Source organism: Lytechinus pictus, chromosome 7 (genome assembly GCF_037042905.1).
Source record: "Lytechinus pictus isolate F3 Inbred chromosome 7, Lp3.0, whole genome shotgun sequence".
NCBI lineage: Eukaryota > Metazoa > Echinodermata > Echinoidea > Temnopleuroida > Toxopneustidae > Lytechinus > Lytechinus pictus.
Window position 1 is genome coordinate 29,552,433 of NC_087251.1, and position 21,249 is coordinate 29,573,681.

Sequence of the window (21,249 nt, forward strand, 5' to 3'; positions counted from 1 at the left end):
GTCCATGTATTACGTCCATGCTTACTTTCATTTAAACAACGTTTCAAAACGCCTAATAAACTCACAAAAAGGTGCGTTTGTAAATGTCGTTTGACCAGAATCAGGCTTTCTGGGGAAGTATAAACAGAACCATGATCGTAAACGTGTTTAAATGAGGTAATTGGTACATGCTTCCGGTGAGATGAAAATCCGCCGGCAAATGCTGTCGCAATTGCTCCATGGTCGCATATGTTACCTCCACGGAATTACTTCTCATCTCCCTTGTTAAATTTGACTGTGTGATAATTAATTTAAGTACTATCACTAGTATTACTCTTCCAATTTGTCATCACATAAATGTTGAGGGATTTACAAAAAAAACCTGGAACATAAGTTATAATTATAATGAGGAGACATCGCCAGATGCCCCAGTAGCATAAACAAATAGATGTTTTATTATTTTATTATGTATACTTAAAGGAGAATGAAACCTTTGGAACAAGATAGCTTGTGTGGAAACAGAAAAATAAAAGAAATAGATCAACGAAATTTTGAAAAAAATCAGACAAATAATGAGAAAGTAATGAGCATTTGAATATTGCGATCACTAATGCTATGGAGATTCTCACATTGGCAATGCGATACAGATGTGTGATGTCACTTGTGAACAACTCTCCCCATTTCTGCCTCTTTTATCACATCTATCAGCATGTACCAGGTTTGAAGACAGATATTTTTCCTCATTTGTAATTAACCCTTTCTTGTTCTTCTCTTAGTTCTCTTTACTTTTATGCTTTGCTCTCTTCTAAGCGCCTTGAGCATTTAATCAAAATGGAAAAGACGCTATATGAATCATATATATTATTAGTTATGCATATTTATGCTTAACCAAAGCCCTTTGCTGAAAACCTTGCAATTGCGTGAAACCTTATGCCTACATAAAGATCCTGCTTCAGTAAAACCTAAGGTATAAACAAACATGCATGAACAGAAACCTCATGCTAAAAATCATCAATATCCTATGCTAAAAAATCATATTATAAACAAAACTTTATGCATCAACGAAAACCCTTGGCTTAAAAACCATATACTTGACCAAAAGCCTTATGCTAAAAAACCTTATACTTGTCCAAAACCCTATGCTAAAAAACCTTATCACTGACCAAAACAATGTCTAAAAACCTTATTCTTGACCATAAGCTTATGCTAAAAAACCTCATGCCCAAAACCTTATGCTTAAAAACTTTATAACTAACCCAAACCTTATGCTTGACAAAACCTAATGCTTGTCCAAACCCTATTCTTAAAAACCTTATGCTTGACCAAACTTTATACTTAAAAATCTTATGCCAAAAAACCATATATCTAAACAAAACCTGAAGTTTAAAAACCTTATGCTTGACCAGCATCTCATGCTTAAAATCCTTATGTTTAACCAAAACCTTATGCTTAAAAACCTTATGCTTAACCAAAACCTAATGCTTAAAAACCTTATGCTTAACCGAAACCTTATGCTTAATAATCTTATACTTAACCAAAACCTTATGCTTAAAAATTGTATACGTTACAAGACCTTATGCTTAAAACCCTTGGGCGGTATTTTGAAAGCTCAATTAGCAGTCAATAAGCATTTTGGTATTCTGAAAAGTCACTTAAGTGACCCTTTCCTTATTTGGCAGGGGTGCGTTGCACGCACTTGCAATAGTATGGGTTATGACCGCGCGAAGACTTAATTGAGTAGTTACTAGACTTTTGGTTTTTTGAAGTCTCATAGCACTCAATTAGCTGACTTACCAATGGGGAAAGATAATGGTGATAAAAGGTCCATTAAGTTTCATCATCTCTTAATATATTTGGTAATAAAGACATTTGAAAAGAGGCAAAAAGGAAACAGAAAATGTGTACATAACGGAAATATGACAATTTTTTCTATATTTCCTTTTGTTATTTGCATCATACAGTATTGTATTTTTGCACATTATTTTAAATCATCCTCCCTAAGAGAGGGAAAATCGAATATTTCAAAAGAAAAAACAAGCTACAAATGGATTCAAATAGGTGGATGTGAAAATCAGAACACGTTCGAAATTGAAAAAAATGAAAGCAACAAAGGTACAAGAATAATGACAGAGAAAGAGATAAGACAACAGTTAACTTAAACAACATAACGAACCTCTAATGCAAAAATATTTATCATTCTTTTTCAGTAAAATTTAATTGTATTAAGCTCGTGGCGCAGTGCACCTGCAGCAGCTGGGTGCTGCAAGCCAGCAAAGTGAAGAGACACTGCGCGCTTGTACAATATAAGTTGTAAGAGCGCAATTGATTGACCAATTCGGTTCAGTAAGGGAGTGACCTAAAGCAGAGGCGGCAGAACCGGGGGGGGGGGGGGGAGGGGAGCAGGAGGGGCAAGTACCCCCTCCCCCCCCCACCAAAATAAAAATCCCCCATGGAAAAAAATGCCTTTTTTTCAAAATGAAATACCCTTTTTGAAGTAAAACTAAATGAAGTCAATTGAGCGCTAATAGAGTTGTCAGAATCGGAACTTGGAGATCCATTAGTGCTTCATTAAATGGGGACTAATGAGGAAACTTATGAGACTTTTCAGAATACCCCCCACATGCTTAAGTATAATAAAGCATAATGTTTAAGTATAAGAACCTTAAAATTAACCAAAACCTCATGCTTAATACAACCATTGGCGTAGAACTTGATGTTTCCATACAACCGTAAGTTTATGAAAACCTTAACTAAATATATATCATACACTCAAACAAGACATTAAGTTTAGTGTTATGCTTTAAAACTTTTCTTAACTTATGATAAAAATCTGATGGGTAACGAAAACCCTATGCTTTATAAGCTTAAACGAAACATCATGCTTTATTAAGCCATGTATGTAAACTGATGTTTGCATCCAACCGTAGGCCTACTAAAACCTTATGCTTAACTAAAATCACACACTCAACCAAGACATTAAGTTAAAAACAAATAGGCTAGAAAACTACCTTAACTTAAAAAAACAACCTTGTGCTGGCTAAAAATACAGTTTACAATCTTAACATTCTTTGCTATCAAACCATATGCTTAAATCTTACCTCTCTAATTATGGAAATGCGAAAATTTGCTCTTAGGTAGTGTGAGATGCAATCTTAAATTTACTAGAATATGAAACAGTAACTCAGTAGCTTTTCATTAAAATTATGAAATCCTACTCATGTAAAAAACAAATCGAAAAAGTTCAAAGGCGAGGAAGCGAAGTTACCGTGCTGCTCAGTAGGGCAATTTTGTGGGGTGTTTTTTTACCAGTCAAATGAATGGATTTCGTGCACTCTTTTCGTAGCTTTAAGAATTAATTCAATAAAATATTCAGAATTTCTGAGGGCATCTGTCCCCTGCTCCCCCCCTCCCTCCCCGCTGCGTTCGGTTATGAAAAATTACTACTGCTAATTGTCTAAACTCATAATATAAATATTCATAGCATCGAATAAAGAATCATTGAAATAGGCTAGGTCAATTGATTTTTATATGTTATAGAATGAATATGCATCATCAATCATTAGTAAATTTAGGGTAGTAAGGACAACAATCGTGGATATGCTCATAAGGTGCTGATTTTTTTTTTTTTTTAAAGATGTCTCTTACATGTAGTTTTGGATATTTTGGGCATCCTTTTCCATCTTAGCATGCATTCGCTCCCGGGCACGTTATGGCCATCCCCTTAGAAAAATGACATGCTCTCAAGTTACAAAAAGACATTCATGGCCATGCCTACTGAACTGAATAAGTGGGATTTATCACAAAAGCATGTACGCATCAGTTTGAGTTTTGACTGCATTTATGTGCTTCTTATATACATGCGATACGCGTTTAAAGAAAGATCTGTTCTTGGGGAACACAGTTCAAAATTTGATACCTTGCACTGCTGGAAATGGCAGAAATTAATGAAAAGGATAAGGTGTCTGTATCGGAGCATGTAGTAGAGTCATGTATGTATTTAACTTCCTGTTATCCTTTCAGTCATTCACCTTCACTTGTTTACAAACTCCCCCAATGTCATCTAAGAATCCCAAAACCCCCAATACCATTAAAACTCCTAAACCTTGACCATTAAGACCAACCCTCAATGACGTCAGCTAACTTCAAGGAACATAAGTTATAGGAAGTATGACTCACACTTCCAGTCCCAGTCACTTGCAAAGAGCATTACCACACCCCTTATACCAGAGAAAGTTTGATAGACAGTTAACTGTAGACCAATCAGATCAAGTTTATATCACTCCCACCTTAAACTTTTACACCCCCAAAACTAATGATCTAAATAAGACTTCTTGATTTTTAGCGAGAGATATAATACTAGACCCACATTCATCGATATAGACTGACTGACTTCAAGACTTAGACGTCCATTCTAACTTCAGAATTTAATCATATACTTAAAATTAGCATTTTTATCGTCCTATTCAGTAGGTCCATGATCGGAGTGCCGGAGCTTGATTGAGTCGTGTTAGGAGGGATGTATGTTACTGGAATTTGTGAAAGACAGTAGAAAATGATTTGTGATTGTCGGATGTGATAGTTATGTACATTATAAAATACCGGTATTTAAAAGAAAAATACAGGGGGAACCTGATTTCGTGGGGGTGATGCCTATGGAAAATAATACACGCATCACCCCCAGGAAAATTTCTAGGGGTGCTGAAGCACCCCGCACCCCCAACACCCCCACTTCCCAGGTCCATGCCTGCCTGGATCTACGTCTAGACTGAGAATCCGCTGTTTTGGATAAGTTTTTCTCATCATTTTCTCAACATTTCCTGATTTAATTTTCCCCACTGAAACAAGCCCTCAATATTTTTTTTGACAGAACAAAATCTGCATATTTCCGCCTGTAAATTGGAATATCTCCGTCAATATTTTAGACAATGAGTTGATTCGCACACCATTATTTTTCTTATTTCACAAACTTTCCAATGGTATCAAATTTGTTGGGATTCCTTCGAGATTTCAAAAAGTCACTGAACTCCCTACCCAGATCTAAGTCTAGAATGATAAATCCACTATTTTGGAGGAGTTTTTCAACATTTTTTTATTTTGTTTGTCCTACTACACAGATGGATGACGGCCATTGGGCTCGTAATTGTGGAGCAAACAACCGCCGCTTAACTACAGTGTCTATGGAGAAAGGGTGCAAACGATTACTCAAAAATTTTGCTTTTTGACGGGGGAAAATTGAAGAAATAAGAAAGAGAAATTTATACCAAATACAATCAGCTTACATCCTTTCTGAAAAATATGCTGGAAAATAGCAAATTTTGATGATAAACAGAACAGGATCAGCCAGGTTCTTCATCGCTTGCCGTCAGCTACAGCTGAGCATACAGACGGACCAGTGGATTGGCTGGCATGTTCGTGCGCTAGCTCAGCTGTAGCTGCGCTGACGGTGATTGAGTGATCGAAGAAGAACCTGGCTGATACTGATCTGTTTGTCCTCAAAATTCGCTATTTTCTGGCATAATTTTCGGAAAGGTGGTAAGCTGAATGTTTTTTATATAAGTTTATCTTGAGTATTTCTTCCCTTTTACTCTGCCAAAAAGCAAAATTTAGGAGTAATCGAGGAGGGTGCAAAAGTACACCCTTTCTCCATAGACGCTGTAGTTAAGTGGCGGTCGTTTGCTCCACCATTACGAGCCCAATGGCCGTCATCTGTCTATTGATGGAGGGGATGCCGCGGAGCCAGAAGAAGTCTCAGCAGAGCATATCCCAGACAGAAATAGACCTATATATCGGACTAGATTTGAAAATGCGTTACCTCGCCATCTGCAATTTTTAAAAAATTTTAGACACCTGAAATCTGTATGTTAGAGGATTTTTAAAACATTTTTTTACTTTTAAAATTGTTTAATCGTACATGGGGCAGATACAATCGAATAAGATGTAGTCTAGTGCCACCGAAGAACAGAGACTGAAGCTTTTGTCTAAGTCAAAGTTGGACTTAAACGGTCCGTACAGTCCGCGCAACTTTTCTTGGGCGATGGTTTTAGCTGCCCCAACTATGCAGTTGATGTTCCCAAGCTGCCCCTGCAAGTTACCAATATTTGGTATCAAAATAATGATCATATAAACTTGCTTGTGATCTTTCAATGTTGAAAGTGGGGGCGATAATTGTTATCATAATAAGAGGGGAGGTGCCTCTTTTTTTGTATTTATTTTTCTTTTATTTTTTCTTTATGCAGGCAGCAAACTTAAAAGTCTGTGATATAGACGAGAGTTTAATACCGCTATTCAAGAAATTTCGCTACAGGAAGGACACAAATAATGCTGCAATAGTAAGTAAGTAGTACACTGCTGAATGAAATATAGGAAAATGAAACCCTTAGAACAAGCTCATGTGAAAAAAAGTTTCAGAACAATATGAAAAACAATAATAATTTTTTAAGCATTAGAATGTGGATATGGATAATGCTACTTCCATCACAATGGTGACCAAGATGTGTGATGTGACACATAAACAACTCTTCCATGCTTTGGACTCTGAAAATGTTTCCCCAAACATCTATTTTAGTCATTCTGTGATAGCACAAATTCTTTGTCCATTTTACATTTTAGGAAACATGTATTACATGTCCTCCCATAAAAGAACACTTAGGCTATGGATTTCGATAAAGTGGGGATGTAAGTGAAATGTATACATCAGTAATGTGGAAGTTGTTCAATATGACATTACAGGTCTGAACATCCAAATTCTCATAGCCTTATATTATCATTTATTCAATTTATCAACATTTCTTTGATTTGTCTGTTTTAAATAATTCTACTGGTTTCAATGGTTCCATATTGCCATTCTCTCATTTTACACCATGAACTTTGGATGATTATAGGCCTATCTTATAAAACTATTGTTAGTATTACTGATGACAGTCCAGAAATCAAAATTGTAAAGTCCTTCTTAGCTCCAGAAAGTAGAATTTGGCCATGCAACACATCAGTATGATGGCCAAATTTTACTTTCTGGAGCTAAGAAGGACTTATGGCCAAATTTTACTTTCTGGAGCTTAGAAGGACTTTACAATTTTGATTTCTGGACTGTCATCAGTAATACTAAAAATATAACAGGCCAACTGATGTTACTGCTCTACCAGAAATAATTGGTAGCCATTACACATGGGAAGGTTAACATGGTATTATGAGAAAACTTTGGAAAGAGAAGGCTTGAAGGACTATAAATAACATCAGGAAGTTAGTAAACTTTATAAAGCAAACAGACAGTTTGGGCCTTTGATGGATATTCATGCAATGCAATGATACCACACTGGAAGTATTTACCATCTCAAATAGGCATGTTAATTCCCCCCCCCCCCCCCCCAGTGAGCTCACTTGACTATTAACGTCCTTGTCTTGACCCCACTGGATGAGGACTGGATAAGGACTTCTAATAAAATGATACTTTAAAATTTAAATGAAAAAAATAGACACAAAAAAAAAACTCGAAAAATTATCCAATATTTTGCCTTCATATGACAGTTCCTTGGAGTTTGAAATTTTCCAATTATTACTTTTTAACAGGAGGACTGAGGAGGCCAAGGGGATAAGATACTATACACTATTTTGTTTAGTTTAAGAAGACAAACAATTTGACTTGTCACTTGACACAATCAGGGCATTTTAAGAAATTGACCTGACTTTAATCCTTCAGTTGGTCAAGATGGTCATTAGAAATTTCACAGCAAGCAGAAAGTTGTTCCTTGTGATGTAATTGAAGACATAAAAGGGAAAAATCAAGCTTTGAGAATGTTCTGAAGTAGATGACAAATGCTGCCTGACTAATTTTTTATTGTCAGACACTGGTTTTATTAGTACAATATTCTGTATTTCTTTATTACATCAATCTATTACAAACAAATCCGGTCTGCCAGGAATTGTTCTGGTGACTGGCAGCATTTGGTTTGACTTAGCACTAATGTTTAACATATGTATTTTCTGTTTGATTTCTCATTATACAGTGAAGATAGACAAAAGTAAGTTGCTGGTGGTGTTAGATGATGAGTACGAGGTAAGAATATCGTGCAGACCTGCCAACTGGTACTGATTTTCAGTATTTAGTACTGACAAATGAGAAGAATACCGATGGTTTCAGAATGCAAATTAATACTGATTTCTCAAATTTCTGTTTTATGTGTTTTCCTATGGCAGGGGTTCTCAAACTTTTTCTATGAAGGGCCAGATGAGACTCGAAATACACCTGAAAGGGCCAGGGTGAAGTGGATACTTAGAAGGAAAAAAATGTGAACGAAGCGCGAAGAACCTTGCGGCCGGGGTCCTAGATGCTCTCTGGTGCAATCTGGCCCGTATCTTGGGAGAATTTAACCCAACAAATTTATAACAGTTTCATATGAAACACAGGCAAAATTAGAAAAGATTTCAATTACAGCGAGAGTCAATAGTAATGACAACAAAATTGTACTTAGTTTAAAGGAATGTAGATTGTATCTATGTAAATTTTAACACATACCTGGAATTGAAGAGACAGACAATGTTTTGTAGTAGGCCTATCAATATTTTTTGAAGGCCAACACATTGGACTTCTGCTCGATTGCGGCAAAATGAATGCATACTTGTCTGTCCATTCTTTATGGAAAACACGATTTCAGCATCCATCTTGCTTTTCTTTGCCAAATTTGATGCCATCTTGACCTGGCTAAAAATTAATGATGACTAATGTACCCCTGAGAAACTCAGCATAACTGAACCGGCAATTAAGTTCACGTTTTAACCAAATTGATAGCGTGTTGGAATTTGTGCGCACGTGTTTTCAAATGAAACGTGTTATCAACGTTTGACGTGAAACTACTTTTTTTTCAATGTGGCGCTGCGCTGGTCATCTAATAAGAAAGTCGAAAAGACTCCACTAAACATTGTTTAAAAGTCAAAGTAATTTGACTGCCATTTCTTTTATTACAGTTTCATGGATACACAATGTAATCATATTGAGCTATGTTTCATATTGTGACTTAAAATTAGTGATTAAAAAAAAAACAGCAGTCTCGCGGGCCAGATCCGGGCAGTATTTTGAGAACCTGTCCTATGGTATTTCTTTGAAAATACTGATTTCCTCACCAAAATACTGATTTTCAGCTTTTCTAATACTGAAATGCCCTTTTTCAGGTTGGCAAGTCTGTTAGTGATAATGAAAGGACTTTAATTTCAATATTTTGGGGGCAAAGTCACTTTTTCAATAGGGTGCATATCTATATTATGTTTGCACAAATGGGGATTATAAATGAAGGGCACAAAAATTTCCAAAGCCAATCAGAAATGCATCAAGATCAATCAAGGCCATCCACAGCCATGTTTTTTGTTGGCCTTGGATTTATGAGTTAAGCAATTATAGACACTCCAGTTATCAGTTTATCTTCCAGCATGCAATGGGTCTGGCAAGCAGCAGGGTAAGGTCTCATTTTTAAAAAGCCTGTGATATGACTCAGGCTAGAAAATAGATTACAACTAGCTCCACATTTTGTGAAGTTACAGAAAATTTATTTTGTGTAGCAAGTTTTTTTTACATAGGACTGTACAGAACATGGATGAAAGCTTTTTTCTTACAACCAGAACTGCTGATCGAATTTGAAAAGTGAATTAATTTCCTGTAATCTAAAAAGGTATGTTCTGTAATTGATTTTTGCATTGTGGCCAAAAACCAAAAATACTTTTATCGTCATTATTTTTTTTATTGTATGATTCACTTCTTCATGTGTCATTTTTAGGATATGACCCCAGACGAATTAAGAGCTGAACTACCTGAACATCAACCAAGATATGTACTCTATAGTTACTGTTATCACCATGACGATGGAAGAATATCATATCCACAGGTGTACGTTCACATACATCCAGAAGGTGTGTATAACATTAAAAGAAAGTGTGTTTGGTGTATAATCAAGTAAAACAATAGTTTAAGATAAGGAGGGTCTTTTTTATTCAAAAAGGGTCCAAGCCAAGATTTATTTTCTGCAATTTTATATGAAATTTTTAAGTTATGATAATAACATATCACTGTTCCATGAAATAATGTACAACTACCAACTGTCAGAAATTCATATTAAGTTTTCATCCAAATTTGAGGGAATGTTCTGTTCTATTTTATTCTTTCATTTGCTCTACAGCGGCGAGTAGAAAACACCCGTTTTATTCATTTTAATTTAAACCACCTAAACATGTATGTAGCTGTTACAAAAAAGATGTTCAACCAGCTGTTTTCAACTCACTGTATGACTGCCTTAGAGCAAACGTGACTGGGGTATAATTTACTTTGCCTCAAATGCAACGTATTAGGATGCATGGCAAAAATGCATGAATGCATGTAATGCTTATGAGCTCTGAGGTGACTTGCTTACAGCTAAAAATCAATTTCAAGTGAGATGAAATTTACTATCTAATGATTGAATTGGTCTACTGCTTGGTTGAATCAAAATTGTATGCCAATCAGAGTTAAAGATTATGCAATATTTTCATCCTCTAAAAATGATAGTTTGGTGTTTTAGTGTAAGCTTTATATTCATACATGAGTAATCTCCCCACTGCACATTACATGTAGGCCCTATATAACAATGGTTTGGGGGGGGTTTTCTGGGTGCAAGGCAAAAATTTTGGTATGGGCATCTGAAATGATGAATTGCCTTGATGCTCCAAGCACCTAATCAGGTCAGCCGTGCTAAAGACCGGGTAAGAATTGCACAATTTGCCGTGCTTACAAACATTTATATTTAAGGGGTATTATTATTTTTTAACTGACAATATAGCAACGACTTCCATCAGCAACCAGAAAAGGGTAAATGAAAACAAAAATTGGCTGTAATGATTTATGTGTGAGGATGTATAGACTGCTTGACATCTGTTCTTTCTTTCTTTTTTAATTTAGGTTGCCAACCAGAATTATCTATGATGTACAGTGGGTCTAATAATTATGTTGTACAAGCAATTGGTGTTACTAAGGTATGTATAAAATACTTGATGACAATTCAACTACATTATCTTAGTAAGTAGTGTATGATGATAGTATTCTTGTTTTGTTTGTTGAATATAATGGAAATGGTTGATTAATTATGGGTACTTTTAAATCGTGATAGTTTATAAGAAAATGTAGGCTATGGATGGGCATTTCATGGAAGAAAGAATGTGAAACATGAATTTTCAGCTTTTAAAATAAAGTAATTTGAGGTTTTTGATATTTTTTTTTGGAATTTCAATTTTTGGCAAGGCTGCATTTTCTTTGGATTTTGAGGGTCTTGTTGTGAGGCCACCAACCACTTATTGCAAATCAGTAACTTTTACCCTAGAACTATTCTTCTTTCTTAGAGTGTGAATCCTTTTGTTGGAAGAAGGCCCATTGTAGAGTCACAGTTAAGATCCTAGTTGCTTTAAGTTCATTTTTAACGTCTTTGGTTCTGCTAAATTGTCATTCAAATTTTTTTTTCAGCATTTCCTTTTTCAATTTGGAAGACAAATCATTTTCAGAATCAATTAGAAGTTGATTAAACGCAACCATGGCTTGAACTCAACTTCTTTGAAAAACATGTTTCTTAAAAAATTGAATAAGCAAAGCATTACTCTTTGACCTAACTTTGGGAGGTTGCAAGCAAATACATGTATATCTTTCATATATGACTAATTAGCTTTCAATTCATAATAAGCTGTTAGGCAAGGATCACTATGAATGTCCAAAATATTAATTTGGGCTGTAAATTCAAACTCTGTATTAGTTGACAGAGTAATTCCCTCTCAATCTTCGGACCTGATATCAGTTTTCGAGTCCAGGTTCCTCTCCCTTTAAAGGACACAGGATGTTAAACTTCCTTGCCTTCAATCGAAAGGAAGTAGAGGACCTGTGAACAATTCTAAAGCTTTTGTACCCATTTAACTTCTTGCCATCGTGATTTGTAGCATTTCTAGTTAGAAAATGAGGATAAAGGTCTGTGAGATGGCCAATAGATATCCAGTGATGTTTTATGTATTCTGCATGACCTGTGTTTCAGTTGTAAAAAGTGCTTGTTTGTGCTCTGATTACCCCGACATCTCTCCAGAAGCTTACATATTTGAAACCCCTAATCTTCCGCAAGAAGCTTGCTGTATGCCAACTATTGGTAATGGATATCTAGCCACTACTGTGTATGGTAACTTCATTCATGTGAATGGTATCTATAACGGCAGGTATGGTGACAGTCACCATACAGAGGTCCCCTCCATGGCAGACATTCATATAGAAAGCAATGGCAAGGAATTCTTCACTGAATCTTTCATGTTGAATGTAATCAAGGGAATATTTTACCACAAAATAACCCTCAAAGCAGGTAACATAGAACACAGAATATATGCTCATCAACATACGACTCGTCTCATTGTGAACGAAATATTAATCTCCAGAAAGCAAGAATCTACTGAGGAAATAACAGTCTCTTTGACTCACAAGTTCAACCCAAAGAGTGATGATGTTAGATTACAGGTGGTAGCTCCCAAGACAGAAGGTGATCCATGGTTCTCAAGTGGGAGTACAATTACTTCTGAAACACCTACAAGTTCAACTTCACAACTTTATATGTATTGGGATGATGTGCCTAGAACCCTTACATTGGTGTCAGGTGCTGATTCTCAAGTGTGGACATTTCTTTTTGCAATATCTGGAAGGAAATCTGAAGCCTTGCTGTCACTGATAGCAGGATGGGAGTTGAGGGATGCAGGGATGCTCTGTCAGATGCATGAGCATGCCTGGCAACAAAAATGGAAGGATGGGAAGATTGATCTAGATGGAACCAACCTGGAACTGGCCAAAGCTATCTATGGTAGTATGTATTATATTACAAGCTCTCTACCTCCTCAAGGAAATGATGTTCAATTTCCATTCCATTTTTATGGCATCAGTCCCGGAGATTTGGCTCATGGGGGACGTGATCCTGATGGTTATAAAGGACACGTTTTCTGGGATCAGGAGACGTGGATGTTCCCACCAATACTGATGTTCCATCCAAATGTTGCACTCGAAATGTTGAAGTCTAGATCTCACCACCTGCAGGCAGCTAAGGACAATGCTGCCAAGAATGGCTACAGAGGTGCACAGTATCCCTGGGAGATGGCATTTACAGGTGTGGAAGTCTGTCCTGCTACACCGTACCTACCAACGAACTTCACATCAGTGGAGACATTGCTTTTGCTGTGCAGCAACACTTGTGGGCAACCAATGATACAACATTCCTTGAGGACCACGATGGATTTGAGATGATCAAGAGTATTGCAGAATTCTGGGAGAGCAAGGTGGAGTACAACCAAACGTTGGAAGCATACACAATTAGCAATGTCATGCCACCAGATGAATATCATGAAAGTGTCAATAACTCTGTCTTTACCAACACTATTGCCCAAATAAGTCTCAGACTACCAGCGTATGCTGCTTCATTGATTAACAAGTCAGTTCCTGCAGAATGGGCAGACATTGCAGATAACATGTTCATTCCCTTTGATCATAAGCTACAGTATCACCCAGAGTTTGAAGGCTACACTCCTGGAACCATTGTCAAACAAGCAGATGCCATCCTGCTTGGATACCCATTGATGGCCAATATGACAGCAGCCACCAGGCGGAATGATCTTGAGATCTATGAGACCTATGAAGGAGCCAATGTAACCGATCCTGATGGGCCTGCAATGACTTGGGGAATGTTTGCCATTGGCTGGTTTGAAATGAAAAACCTGTCCAAAGCTGAAAAATTTATTGCTCGCAGCTATGCCAATATCCAAGAACCATTTAAAATTTGGACAGAAACAGCCACAGGGGCAGGTGCTGTTAACTTTGTCACTGGAATGGGAGGATTCCTTCAGGCCATTGTCTTTGGTTATGGTGGAATACGACTACAAAGAAACAGTCTCCTTGTTGACATCACACTTCCTGCAAACACAGATACTATAACCTTTAGAGGTCTCAACTATTTGGGAAACTCCCTATGCATCTGTGGGAAAAATGACACTGTTCATGTCACTGTCCTTGACAGGAATAACCTTTCCTTCCATGCTGATCTGCAACTTGTTCAGGGATCTCATGTTATACCGTTATATCTCAAAACTACAGTTACTGTTCCTCGTTTTACATTCAGCATAGAACCAACACACTAGTAGATATTAGAGGTACATTGTCTCATTTAGTATAAACTTATGCAGTTTCTATTTATGCATGCATATACACATAAGATATGGTCAGATTGGTGGAAATGAACTAATTGTTTTTTCTTTAACCTTCAAACTATATTATCTTGTTGTCAATAAACACCTTTCAACTGCAGCTACTCATTACACTCACTAAATTGGTAATGCAAGACAATAATATAATATGCAATACTAAATTAGAATTATAGAACCACATTTTTCTAAATTGCAAGTGAATCATATTTCTCAAAATGTGTTATAAATCCATATTTATTTTCTTCTAAACTATGTAAAGAGTTTTTTTTTAAACACAAATGATTTATGTGCAATAATAATGATTCAAAAGAACCTCCCTGGTTTTTCCTATTTTATGGTCAATTGAATGAGAGTAACATAAAATTTATTATTTTCTTTGCCCAAAGTAATTCCATTTTGATAGTTTTCATTATGTTTGCTGCATAATGTTCAAAGGTATGTTTATGAAAGATTTCCTTTGTGAACGCTTATTACTTCTAAACTTGTTATATGAATAAGGCCCTTTTTTCAAAAATGCATTTGATGAAATAATACTATTTTGATATATTATGTTTTTGTCAGAACCTACACGTATGTGCTTTCAATTTGCACTTTGATGTTGATTTTACATTTTGTTTTGTCTTTCTTTTTTTCTCTTTTTCTACTGCAGCATTTTGAATTACGGGACTTGGATGAGTTCACAGAGGAGTGGATGCAAAAAAAACTGAAATTTTTTAGATGAATACAAGGAATTTCACTTTCTTAGTAGTCAATGCAGTTTATGTTTCTTGATATCTATTTAGCCAGGTCAAACATTGATAATATATAGTACACATTTTTTATCATGAAAAACTCTCAAGAAAAAACATAGTTGTCCTCGTGGAATTAAGAAATACCCATGAACAACTTAATTGAAGATATCATGGTATGTGATATTGATAATATTGTATATTTCAAAAAAGTAGCATAAAAATAAAAAAAATATGTTTATGCAAGTGAGAATGTAATATATATGTTGTCACTCTTCATTGTATGTACTCATGTGAATCAGATTGAATCTTCGGCAATAATGATGGAAATATAAAGCAATTTCATCACAGAATATCAACCAGTTTTCTGATCATCGTGCGCTGTTCATGGCGTTAATATTTTGGCCAAATCAGTGCCTGATAAACATAATGCTTGATTTCCATTGATGACATTTGATCTATTTCCCTCATTAAAGTCCATATATATTGTTCACAAATTTTTAGATTTCAAGGATAAATCAGGACAGTGACTATTAATATTTTGGAGAGCTGTAGCTTCAGCATATAAGTTAGTAGTTTGCTACTGTATGCTGAATTTGTGTGTTTCTGCACATAGATCAGAAGTGCAAACAAAATGAATTGCAGTTTGGGTCACGGTAAGTTGGTATAATGTATGCAATTTTAATCACTGAATGCTGAGCATATTTCTTTTCTTTTCGTGAATTGATGAAAAATCTTGGCTTGCCGAGAAGAGGTCACAACAGCAGCCTGGATCCCATCTTACAGAGAGTTGTGACTGATCTGATCAACCTCAAATATATGGAAATCCGTCAATGTCATAATTTTTCCTACAGGAAATTTGTACAATATCTTTTGGTAAACAAAAATTAGCACACTGAATTCTCAAGACAACAAGGAATGTATGAGTGTTCATCATCATCTAGAAAACAGTTTGAACAAACAAGCATTTTAGATGTTGCTTGCTTTCCATAGTTGTGGTTGATCAAGATCAATCACAACTCCTTGTAAGACAATACCATGATACCATGGCAACAGGACCACCACTAATGTTGAGCCTTGCCATTGATCGCAACTGTAACTATAGTGTTACAACACTGAAGTTCATATAGGTCAGGAAATTACTGGAATATTCAAGAAATGTCAGGGAAAGTCAATGAGTTTGTGACTTTCGGAAAATTGTGAAAACTAATGTATAAAAACAGGTTTGTTTTGCACAGTTCCTTGGCACTCAGGTTGTCTTTGTTCCTCCAGCATACTCTATTTACTTCTTACTAAAACAGCACACACAATCAATGACGCAGTCAGGGAATTCAGAAAATGTACAAGTGTATAAACCCTGTATTTATCACTTTTACCTCTAAGATATTGGATGACTACATTTTTGTTGTAGTAAGAATATTCTTTGTCATGGAAGAAACTTTGATATTCAAATTTGATTTATCTTTCGTTATTTATTCTTGCATCCAATTCTAGTTCAGCATTATTTGTGTAAATTTATTAGGTTTTTATAAGCTTAGATAGTCAGTTTTGCTATTATTGAAATAATGATTTAGAGTAGCAAAAACATTTCTACGTATAGTCTTATTTGTGCACAAAGGAGTCACTTTCAAATTCAGTATGTCTCTTGAACATATTGATTTTATTACATGTTGCTGTAAGAGCATGTATGTGTGTGTGTTTAAGTGATTTATAAGTGCAAATGATAAAATATTTTTTCAATATTTCCCTCCTATTATAGTTTCATGTAAGGACAATTTCTCTACATATTTGTTTGCCAAGAACGTCACATTTTCAGACAATCTTGATCTAGGATTACTATTTTATCTTGCCCATACTATTTTTAAGTCTGTACTGGCTTTGTACACAGTATATACAGGAATTACTTGTACGCTACATTAATAACAACACTGTAAAAGGAGCAGATGAATTATGCTGGAAGTCCAAATTGCCAACCCAGGTATCACATCATCCAAAGAGAAAGAGAAAAATATATATGGCTTTGTTTTTCACCTAGTTGCTAATTGTGATGAGTCATGGATCAATGAATAATAAATCATTAAGAGCAATCATGCATATTTTCAGACCTTCCTGTGGTCATTAAAGGGTAACTCACCATGATCAGGACTAATTTCATATTTATTTATCGAGAGAAGAGATGATATGCTCTTATTTGATATAAAATTCTGATACTTCCTGTTTTATTCATTCAGCCAGGAAATGAAATATGAATAATTGATCTAATTGCACCCCTTTTTCAGAAGTCAAAGAGGCAACAGCAGTCATGCATTCATTTGTCTAAAATTGTTTGCAAAGTGTGTTATACTGATTAAAATACTCAGATTTGTATATCAAAAGAAGGCACTTCATCTCCTCTCTCAGAAGAAAAAAATATGAAATTAGACATGAACATGGAAGCAAAGCATGATCACAGCCAGGTATAAAGATTTGCATTATTGCATATAATCATCCATACTTGACTGCTCATAATTTGGAAGTAGGTGTAAAACAAAGGCTATGCTTTTCATTCATATGTTATGAAATTTATACACTGTGATTGCTAGATCAGAGGTTTTTTTTTCATTTCCAGCAAAGCTCATCTTCTTTTTCAGTGTTATCTTTTTACACTGTTTTAATTTACAGTGTACAAATAACTCATTGCTATTGTTTTATTCAGAGGTGTGAAAATTGTTAAAATCAAATAACAAAGGGCCATGGTGATCAAGTGCTGCATTTCTAAATATTTTACAATTGTAATAATGAGTGATATCTTTACTAATTACAGTTTAACAATATTGATATTGACAGGAAATTATACAGTTTACTTATCTATGATACTGTACTGATGTTCTCACTTAGCATTTTGCATACTATTATTTTAAACATTAATCATCCTACAACAGAAAGACACAATATTTGGGGGCCTTTGATAAATCTGTTCATAAATCCATTCATGCCATCATCTCAATATATTTTGTTTTTGCCATAGGCATACATCATTAATTGCAATAAATCTGTTCTCTGAATATTTCAACTTAATGGAATTTTGCTTAATCTAAAAACCCCATTAAGTTAATCCTATTCCATTTGAAATGTGGGCTGGTACTAATTAACTTCCTACTGTGTATGCTGTTGTTCACATCATCATATAGTGATGTAATGCTGTGATTTTATCTATTATTGAGAACTAAAATTGTATTTAAAAGGTTTCCTGACACTTGACACGGCTGTCTCTATTAGGACATATTTCTTAGTTCTTTTAAAGTCTTCCACTATTCTACTTTCATCTTTCTACTTCAGGTTCTTCATCACATTAATGACTTTCAACTTTTGTATGCTCCAAACAAGCTAACGTTATAGAATTATTATGTGAAATATCAGATTGTGTTTGATAAAAGAGGTCAGTATGCGTATGTGTATTTCATACTCCTGATATGACTAACAGTTGTATTTGATTGAGTTAGTATACTTGTACATTATGCACGAATACCATTTTTTGAAATTTTTTTATGATTAAATATGATGGATAATCATGTTTTGAAATGTATTTTAGATCGTTTAATGATGTATTAATAACTTTTAAATAAAGTTTGGTATTGCAGGTCTGGGAAGACATATTTTTGTTCACATTTATATCATATTCTTATTCAACTATATCCCCCGTTTGGCAATGCTGTTCAAGTTATGATCATATCAAGAGACTAAGGTCCAAATTCCCAAAGGTGGTTTTTAAAGCCATCGGTTGAACCCATGGTTTATGCAGATTTCCTGTATAAATTACACTTATTTTTAGTCATTAAACCACTGTTTGAAGAGTGGACTCATGAATAAAATAGCGTAGATAACCACGGCAACAGGCGTCAATTGGTGCACTGTGACAAAAGCGTGCATCAGCATTGGATATCTTTTAATATTTGTGGTAAATAAGCGTAATTTATACAGGAAATGTGCATAAACCATGGACTCAACCATGGGTTTTCAAAACCTCCTTTGTGAATTTGGGCCTAAGGGGCTTCTGGATATATGAAACTTAGTAAATAGTGGCATGGTGCATCCTGTCAATATAACATTATTTGTGCCATTGGAGAACATTGGTAATATTGACCAAACTAATAAGATAATTTTTTACCAGAGTTGAAGATGAGTGCAATATTGACTTTGTACATTCAAAATTTCTGATGGGTGTATATTCCCATCATTGGAGGGGCATGCCACATTCTAATCAAACAAAAAGATTGGAGGGGCAAGTCACATTCTAATCAAACACAAAGATTGGAGGGGCAAGTCACATTCTAATCAAACAAAAAGTTTGGAGGGGCAAGTCACATTCTGATCAAACAAAAAGTTTGGAGGGGCAAGTCACATTCTGATCAAACAGAAGTTTGGATGGGCGAGCCATAGAGCTATGTGGTATGCCTGGGGACACTGGGAATGGGTAGAATATTGAAATATTTCCTCGCCCAATCATTGTAAATTATCATTGAGGAACTGGGGCTATGATTTATAATTAATTTATCATTATGGCAAATAATGATTCACCATAATATGTATACGTTTTCTATCTGTTCATATTTATGTGATCTCAATCCAATCAATTTTCTCAGAATGAACATTGTGATAGAATTATAAATCAATTATGTAAAATAATGTAAGTTGAAAAACTTAATATTTTGGCTAATTAGCTCCATTGATATCATGATTACGTTCAATTTCTTTAATCCACACATAGCTTCTATTTGTTTAAATTTTCAAGTAATATTTTTGGTGAAATGATGGTTCTTCAAAAGGATCCTCATATTTGTCATAAGCATGTTGGGAATCTTATAAAGAAAAGAGACCAAATGGAATTCAAGATAATACTATTGGTGTGCTATTTGAGGCTTACTTTCTTTATATTTACATCCTTGAAAACGAATGGAAATTAATGTGACCAACTTTTTGAGAAAACAAGATTTGCAAATGAACTAAATTGTGTTTTTGATTTTTTCAGTGTAATCCTCATAATATTATGTTGCTCAAGTGTCATCTAAACATTTCTATTTGATAATTAGTAAAGTATTCGTTAATAATTGCAATAATCACATACATAGACGTGGTACATGATTCTCCTTGGATTTTTCACTGATTAGATGGCTAAGGCATTGGAATTGTGTATTTAAATCCTGCTGTAAAAATTATTGTAGATTTAAATTTGATATTTAATCATTCAATTGGGACATATTGGTAAACAGCATTTTGTACACTAATAAAGATTTCGAAGAAATATACTCCTGGCTTAAGTCACTTGACATAGTTTTTGTCTCACCTGCATAGCAGAGTGAGACTATAGGCGCCGCTTTTCCGACGGCGGCGGCGACGGCGGCGGCGACGGCGACGGCGACGGCGGCGGCGGCGTCAACACCAAATCTTAACCTGAGGTTAAGTTTTTGAAATGACAGCATAACTTAATATGTATATGGACCTAGTTCATGAAACTTGGCCATAAGGTTAATCAAGTATTACTGAACATCCTGCATGAGTTTCACGTCACATGACCAAGGTCAATGGTCATTTAGGGTCAATGAACTTAGACCATGTTGGGGGAATCAACATCAAAATCTTAACCTAAGGTTAAGTTTTTGAAATGTCATCATAACTTAGAAAATATATGGACCTAGTTCATGAAACTTATACATAAGGTTAATCAAGTATCACTGAACATCCTGCATGAGTTTCACGTCACATGACCAAGGTCAATGGTCATTTAGGGTCAATGAACTTTGGCCGAATTGGGGGTATCTGTAGATTTACCATCATAACTTTAAAAGTTTATGGATCTGATTCATGAAACTTAGACATAATAGTAATCAAGTATTACTGAACATCCTGTGCAAGTTTCAGGTCACATGATCAAGGTCAAAGGTCATTTAGGGTCAATGAACTTTGGTCAAATTGGGGTATTTGTTGAATTACCGCCATAACTTTGAAAGTGTGTTGGTCTAGTTCATAAAACTTGGACATAAGAGTAATCAAGTATCACTGAACATCCTTTGCGCATTTTAGGTCACATGACCAAGGTCAAAGGTCAATGAACTTTGGCTTAATGGGGGTATCTGTTGAATTACCATCTTAACTTGGAAAGTTGATGGATCTTTCTCTTGAAACTTGGACATAAGAGTAATCAAGTATCACTGAACATCCTGTACGAGTTTCAGGTCACATGATCAAGGTCAAAGGTCATGTAAGGTCAATGAACTTTGGCCACGTTGGGGGTATTTGTTGAATTACCATCATATCTCTATAAGTGTATGGGTCTAGT

The 21,249-nt window shown here is 35.3% G+C and overlaps 1 protein-coding gene and 1 pseudogene across 2 annotated transcripts; both read left to right on the plus strand.

Moving 5' to 3' along the window:
• Positions 1 to 6,214: 6,214 nt before the first annotated feature.
• Positions 6,215 to 20,218, plus strand: LOC129264603 (glia maturation factor beta-like). 2 transcript variants are annotated; one of them, XM_054902505.2, is made up of 5 exons: positions 6,215 to 6,308; positions 7,983 to 8,032; positions 9,744 to 9,876; positions 10,898 to 10,971; positions 14,855 to 20,218. In XM_054902505.2, coding segments are annotated over exons 1-5 (330 nt in total). In that variant the 5' UTR covers positions 6,215 to 6,307; the 3' UTR covers positions 14,927 to 20,218. The 2 variants fall into 2 exon arrangements, with proteins under 2 accessions (XP_054758480.2, XP_054758479.2); XM_054902504.2 differs by having other exon boundaries at positions 6,218 to 6,312.
• On the plus strand, positions 11,854 to 14,222 carry LOC129264601 (protein-glucosylgalactosylhydroxylysine glucosidase-like; annotated as a pseudogene).
• Positions 20,219 to 21,249: the final 1,031 nt, after the last annotated feature.